The 7,799-nt window shown below is 41.6% G+C and overlaps 1 protein-coding gene across 1 annotated transcript in view; it reads right to left on the bottom strand.

The window, feature by feature from the left end:
• The window catches only part of F10 (coagulation factor X), a 26,960-nt gene that overhangs the window by 12,658 nt on the left and 6,503 nt on the right, over nt 1-7,799 (bottom strand). Inside the window, exon 2 of the mRNA XM_011933919.1 lies at nt 7,053-7,213. Coding sequence (XP_011789309.1) covers nt 7,053-7,213 — 161 coding nt within the window. The remainder of the gene's footprint in view (nt 1-7,052; nt 7,214-7,799) is intronic.

Here is a 7,799-nt window from a genome sequence, read left to right as displayed (position 1 = left end):
GAGACCAGCCAGGCCAACATGGTGAAACCCTGTCTCCACTAAAAATACAAGAATTAGCCTGGCATGGTGGCACACACTTATAATCCCAGCTGCTTGGGAGGCTGAGGCAGGAGAATCGCTTGAACCTGAGGAGGAGGTTGTAGTGAGCCGAGACTATGCCACTGCACCCCAGCTTGGGCAACAAGAAGACTCCGTCTCAAAAAATAAAAATTAAAAAAAAAAAAAAAGACTAGAGTTGCTATACACATTGATATACAGGATTTTATATGGAAATAAGTTTTCATTTCTCTAGGGTAAATGCCCAGAAATGGGATTGCTGAGTCATGTGGTAACTTTATATAACTTTATAAGAAACTGTCAAACTCCTTTTCAAAGTGGCCGTGACATTTTGCATTCCCACAAGCAGTGTATCAAAGTTTTGCTTTCTCCGTATCTTAACCAGCAATGTTATATGTCAGTGTTTTTTATTCTATAAGTATGTAGTCATTTTCATTGTGGTTTTTATTTGCATTTCTGTAATAGCTTATAATGTTGAGTATATTCTCACATGTTTATTTTCTATCCATATATCCTCTTTGGTGAGGTGGCTGTTAAGGTCTTTTGTTCATTGTTTAACTGGCTGTTTATTTTCTTCTTTCAAGCTGTAAGATTTCTTTATATATTCTGAATATGATTCCTTTGTTGGATATGTGATTTGCAAATATTTTCTCTTAGTTTGTAGCTTGTGTTTTCATCCTCGTAACAGTGTTTATTTTTGAAGTGCAAAAGTTTTTAATTTTTATAAAGTCCAATTTATTACGTTTTTCTTTTATTAATCATTCTTTTGGTGTCATATCTAAGAATTTTTGCCTAGCTCCATGTCATAAATTTTGTTGTATTTTGTCCTAAAAGTTTTACAGTTTTGTATTTTATCTTTGGATCTATTATCTATTTTGTGTTAATTTTTGTATAATTGTGAAGTTTAGGTCAGGTTCTTTTTCTGCATATAAATATATAATTGTTCCAACACTGCTATGGTCTCAACATGCGCCCCTATACATATGTTAAAATTTAATCAACAATTTAATAGTATTAAGGGTGAGATCTTTTTTTTTTTTTTTTTTTTTTTTTTTGAGACAGAGTCTTCCTCTGTCACCCAGGCTGGAGTACAGTGGCGCGATCTCGGCTCACTGCAACCTCCACCCCCCAGGTTCCCACCATTCTCCTGCCTCAGCCACCCGAGTAGCTGGGACTACAGGCGTCTGCCACCATGCCTGGCTAATTTTTTGTATTTTTAGTAGAGACGGGGTTTCACCGTCTTTTACACCTGAACTCACTATTCTGTTCTGCTGAGCTATGTGTCTATTCCTTTACCAATACCACCCATTAATACCTCTGTAATTAATGTAGCTTTACAATAAGTCTTAAAATCAGGTAGTGTGACTCCTCCAATTTTATTCTTCCTTTTGAAAATTGTTTTAGCCATTCTAGTTCCTTTACCTTTCCATATAAATTTTATAATCAGCTTGCCTCTATTGGCTAAATTTTGATTGGCAGTGTATTGCATTTAGAGATCAAATTGGCAGAAATTGATATCTTAATATGTTGAGTCTTTCAATCCATGAACATTGTATGTGTCTCTGTTTATTTAGGTCTATTTAAATACATTCATTGGACTTTTGTAGATTTTGGGATAAAGATCCTGTATATGTCTTATTAGCTTTACATATAAGTATATAATTTTCTTTGAAGCAATTGTAAATGGCATTTAAAAATTTTTGGCTTACAACTAACTGTACATTGCTACTACATAAAAATATTAAAATATGTGTGGTGACCTTATATTCTGTAACCTATTACACTCATTTGTAAATTTTAGGAGCATTGATATGGTTTGGCTGTGTCCCTACCCAAATCTCATCTTGAATTGTAGTTCCCATAATCCCCTGTGTAGTGGGAGGGACCCAGCGGGAGGTCACTGAATCATGAGGGTGGTTCTCCCATGCTGTTCTCGTGATAGTATGTTCTCATGAGATCTGATTTTTTTTTTTTAAAGAGGATTCCCCCTTTGCTTGGCTCTCATTCTTCTCCCTCCTATAGCCATGTGAAGAAGAATGCATTTGCTTCCTTTTCTGCCATGATTGTAAGTTTACTGAGTTCTCCTTAACCATGCAGAACTGTGAGTCAATTAAATCTTTTTTCCTTTATAAATTACCCAGTCTCGGGTAGTTCTTCACAGCAGCATGAGAATGGACTAAAACAAGCTTTTTTCCCCTTCACATTCTTTAGGATTTTCTATGTGCATGATCATGTCATCTTCAAATAGTGATAACTTTATTTCTTTTTCTTGACTTATTGAAGGTCTTCCTTAGAGCTAGGGCTTCTAGTATAATGTTGGACTAGGAGTGTTGGGAATGGACATTCTTGTGTTATTCCCAGTCTCAGGGAGAAAACATTCAGTTTTCACCTTTAAGTACAATATCAACTGTAGATTCTTTGTAGATGAACTTTATTATGTTGATAAAATTCCCTCCTATTCATATTCTGCTGATAGGTTTTTTTATACAATCATAAATGGACGTTAAATTTTGCCAAATTTCTTTGTTGCATCAATTGACATGATTATGTAGATGTTCTCTTTTGTTTATATGGTGGATTACATAATTATTTTTAAATATTGAGCCAGGCATGTGTGCCCCAGATAAACTCACTTGGTCATGGTGTATTATTATTATTTTAAAAATATATTGCTGCACTGTTTGCTAATATTTTGTTGAGGATTTTTATGTCTAGGTTCATGAGAGATACTGTTATGTAGGGTGGTTTTCATTTTCATTATTTGTCTGGTTTTGACATCAGGGTAATGCTGGCCTAAAACAAACTGAGAAGTGTTCCTTCTTCTATTTTCTAGAAGAATTGTATAGAGTTGGTGTTCTTTTTGAAATATGTGGTAAAATTCTACCAGTGAAACCATCTGTACCTGAACATTACTTTTTCAGAAGGTTTTAAATTAAGAATTGAGTTGGCAGTTATCTCTTTCATCTTGTGTATGTTTTGGTGGCTTGTGGTGTTGAAGAATAGTTTCATTTCATCCAAGTTGTTCAAATCTCATCCAAATTTATATGTGCAGAATTGTTCAAAGTATTTTCTTATTATACATTTAACATCTGCAGTTTCTGTAGTGATGTCCCCTCTCTTCCATTTCCAACATAAGTCCTTTTTCTTGTTTTTTTTCTGTCAATTTTGTTTGAGTTTCATCAGCTTATTAATTTTGCCTCTTATTTTTGTTTTCAATTTCTTTGATTTCTGCTTTTTCAATTTCTTTTTGGTTTATTTTTTTCTTTTTTCTAGTTTATTAAAGTAGAAGCTTAAACAATTTGAGACCTTCTTTCTTTTCCCATATGAGCGTTTAATGCTATAAATTTCCCTTGAAACACTGCTTTTTTAGCTGCATCCCACAGATTTTATGTTACATATTCATTTTTGTTCAGCTTAAAATACTTTCTTACTTCCCTTAAAATTTTCTCTTTGACTCACAGATTATTTATACATGTGTGGATTAATTTCCAAGTACTTAGGGAAGTTTCCAGTTATTTTTCTGTTAGTAATTTTTAGTTTAATTCCATTATGGTCAGAAAACATACTTTATGTGAATTCAATCTTTTTATTGAGGTATGCTTTAAGACACAGGATATAGTCTACCTTGAGGAATTTTCCATATATGGAAAGAAAGCGTACTTTGCTATTGTTGAGAATCCTATAAATGTCCGTTAGATTCAGGTCAAGCAATGTCTGGAAGACTGGAGGAAAAAGTGATAAACTCACAGTCAGTTGTATCATATCATACATCTAATTCTAATCTTACTCCTCAATACACTACAATTTACTTTTTAGGGTCCTCAAATAGCTGCTGCATGCATTCTCTCCAAGTTTTGGAGCTACACGCAGTGGGAGAGGCAGTGTGGAATGTGCTTTCTTCATCTTATTTGGAATTGGAACTTGTTGATAACCTTTAATTCAGTCATCTCTCTCTGGAGAAGCTGTTCTTAGGTGATAATCCAGAAGAAATGCATGCATATGTGTTTTCCTAATAGCAATATTTAGAAATAACTTATATGGCCAAACTCTGAGAGAGTAAATGCATCATACAATAAAATATAGCTTAGCTATAGGGTAGCTATATAGAAGTAAAGAAGAGTACTTTGGGAGGCCGAGACGGGCAGATCACGAGGTCAGGAGATCGAGACCATCCTGGCTAATACGGTGAAACCCCGTCTCTACTAAAAAATACAAAAAACTAGCCGGGTGAGGTGGCGGGCGCCTGCAGTCCCAGCTACTTGGGAGGCTGAGGCAGGAGAATGGCGTAAACCCGGGGGGCGGAGCTTGCAGTGAGCTGAGATCCGGCCACTACACTCCAGCCTGGGCGACAGAGCGAGACTCCATCTCAAAAAAAAAAAAAAAAAAAAAGAAGTAAAGAAGAGTGAGAAATGATGCTGAGTGAAACATAAACTTGGATCAGCATTATTTAATTAAAGAAAAATTCTACCAGTGGGAAAAAATACATGTATATATAAGAAGTAGTTGAAAATAGTTCTGAAAATTCTAATTTTTTTCTATTAGAGAAAAATCATTTATATGCTAACAAGGAATAAAAAGGAATTCTTAATTGAAGAATTAGAGTAGACCTTGATCTTTTGCAGAAATGCAAAGATATCTGAGTCACACAACTTAGACAATTAACATTTTCTAGAAAGAAGTGTCAATGTTGTGTTTCCATTTTATTAGTGGTTGCTACATTCTTTCTTGTCTTCACGTTTCATACCAGGAGGCAGAAATATTTCCTTGATGTTGTGGGAGTCTGTGAGAAACATGGTAACACATTTGATTGTCATGCTCCAACTAGCTGTGGGCAGAAGCCCATATTCCAGGGTTGTACAGAAGCTTTCATCTATGAATGTGGCCTCATCATCTTCACTGGCCTTGTCTTGTTTGTCAACAGCTGCTGCTGTTGCTGCATGGCAACACTCAGCTATCTTCATGACAAATAGCTCAAAGTGCTCAATGAGACCCTCTTAGAATGATCCATTTGGTCAAAGAGCTCATTATCTGCAGGTGATAACAGATAAATGTGGGACTGATGTAAGTCACTTTCAGGAACTCCTTGACAAGCTTATCAAGGAGCCTGGATGTGTTCTGAGGTGGAAGACTTTCAAAAGCTTTTGATAGACATCACCAAGAATTTTTTGAGTTTCTTCAGTTCCAAAGAGGTTAGTTTCTGATAGCATCACACCCAGCACTTTTTCAAGCTCTTCTACCACGCTGATTCTCCAGAAGGGTGAGGAGAAGTCAACCCACAGGTTTGGTTTTCTGAGCCATCTGGATGGTGGGTGACCTTGTAACCACCTGTGATGTGCTTCATCCCTGATGTAATCTTTTCTTGGATTTCAATGAGATCATGACAGTCTGCACAGATCATGTAGGGTGGCAAATCAAATACATTCTCTTATTCCTTAACTGGCATCCAATTGCATAAATCCAGTCAATGCTACTAACCAGCATCTTAAGGTAGAGCCCTGGAGCAATTCTCAAATACAAGTTAATGCCCAGCTTGTTGTGGCAGGGGATGAAAGGCTTAGCCCCTGCTACCCCAGGATGACGTTCATCATAAGGGTTTCAATGTCTAGAAATCTCAACTCATCCAAAAACCTTCTCACATATGTGGTGATCTTAGGGTAGATGATACACTGCTTTCTCAGAAAGTCACTCAGGATCAAGCCCAAGTACTCAAATAATACTGGGTCTCCTTTTCTTTGAGGCTAAAGTAAGGATGAGGCAACATGTGAGCCAGGAGACAGCCGTGCAATTTTGCAAGGGCTGATGGTGAGCTCACCCTTCTTGCTGTTTTCCAGACTTTCCTGGACTCTGAGTATGTCTCCCTGAGGCAATTTATTTATTGACTTATAATTCCTAGACCTGGCCATAACTTGCAACTTCACCCTGGTCCGTGGGGGTCACCAGAAGGTGAACTTTCCCCAGCTCCTTTGGCATGGATCTTCAGGGTGACATCAGTCAGGTGGCCCCAGGCTGCAGGCGACTGCACTCCTGGATGAAGCAAGTGAGTGATGTCCACATGGAAGCTGCAGGGGCCTTCCCCAGTAACCTTCGGCGGTGGCCTGTGCTGGGGGAACCTGTAAGGGGACTCCAAGTTTCCATTCGAGACCACAGTCAGTGGTGTGGCCGACAGCACCAGCCGCGGCTGGCCTAGCTGTTGCTCACTGAGCTCCGGCTTGGCCCCCTTGCGGCTACTTTCTTCTCTTCAGCTCATTCTTGTCAGCTGGGGATCACCGCCGCCCACTTCCACTTCGGAGCCCTGTCCTGCAGGCACCTTTCCTGAGGCCTGGGGTGAGGAATTCGAGACGCCTCAGCCATTTCCAGGTTCGACCGCAGCCCCGCCTCGTCGTGGGAGAGGGGGGCTGGCGCCATCCGCGCGGAGCTGCTGCGGCTCCGCAATCGTGGCCTGGTGTCAGCGCGCTCCTCTTGCTGCGCAGGCGCAGTGCTGGGTTCGCGGCCCAGCCTCAGCGCTAGTCCTCCTGCTGCGCAGGCGCAGTACTGGGTTGGTGGCCTGGCGTCAGTTGTGCGCCTGCGCGCTGGCGCTCTAGGCTGTGCCTCTCAGCAACTGCGGAGGGCAAGGCCCGAGGCGGGCTGGGGGGTGGGAGGGGACGATCTCAGCTCACTGCAACTCGGCGAGGCACTGGCCGAGGCCATGACTGTTGGTTTTTAGGTTAACATTTTATTATTAAACGGACTTAACTCTGGCAGAAGCCCTGTGACCCTCAAGGGACTTGGGCACATCCCTCCCCGCTGAGTCCTCGCTGGGAAGGAGTCAGCGCGGGGGCGGCACTGATGTCCCTGTGGACAGGACTCGGCGGGCGGAGGCCTCGATTCGCTGGACCCCGCCCCCGCCCCGGAAAGCCCTGGCGCGCTGCCCCTTCCTCCAGGCCTCCCCCTGGAGCTCGGGCCAGCGAGGGGCTCTGGTCTGAGCTCCTTCCGCACAGCCCAGCCCCAGCTCTTACCGTCTTGTCGCTGTCCTCGAAGACCTCGCGGGCCTCTTCGTATGAGCAGATCTCTTCCATGCACTCTCTTTCGAGGTTTCCTTTCTTAATCTCTTCAAGAAAGGAGTTGGACCTCCTGACCCTCGCCAGGACGTTGCTGGCCTGCTCCCTGCGGATGAACACTGGAGGCGGGAAGGACAGGGTTAAAAGCTCCGGTTGCCCTTACCCAGGTTCCCTTTCACCCAGACTCCTCCTCACCCCGGCTCCTCCTCACCCACGCTCCCCGACTGCCACGCCCCTTGCCACACCCACATCACAAAAGGCGGATCACCCTCTTGTAAACCAAAAATAAAATTCTAAGCCCCCAACCCACTGAGTGGACCGCGCCTCTCTGCCAAGAGAATTCCATAGGAACCTGAAAGACGAGTTGAGGCCGTGAGGGGAAGTGGGTCCCACCTGCCTCATTATTTCTTCCTCCCGTTGGAATTCAGGCACAGCTGACCAGCATTCACATTAAGAGACCTTAAGGCTGACCAGATTCTTTGTAGCAATAAGATACCAGTTTCCAACCTGATTTCTCTAGTATAGGATCACATGACATATAGCAGTCCCTAAAATAAATGATTTTACTCCAAATTGTATTTCTTTGACATATTTTGAAATGGCCCTGCAAAGCTGTTTCAGGGAAATCCACATTCTGTAGAGAACCCCCTTACCTTTCCAGGTCTTTTTCTGAGCTGAGAGTCTAGCACCTTTTTTTTGTTTTTT

Source organism: Colobus angolensis, unplaced genomic scaffold (assembly GCF_000951035.1).
Source record: "Colobus angolensis palliatus isolate OR3802 unplaced genomic scaffold, Cang.pa_1.0 Scaffold13, whole genome shotgun sequence".
NCBI lineage: Eukaryota > Metazoa > Chordata > Mammalia > Primates > Cercopithecidae > Colobus > Colobus angolensis.
Note: the sequence above shows the minus strand (reverse complement) of the source record. Positions and strands in the feature narration are given on the sequence as shown.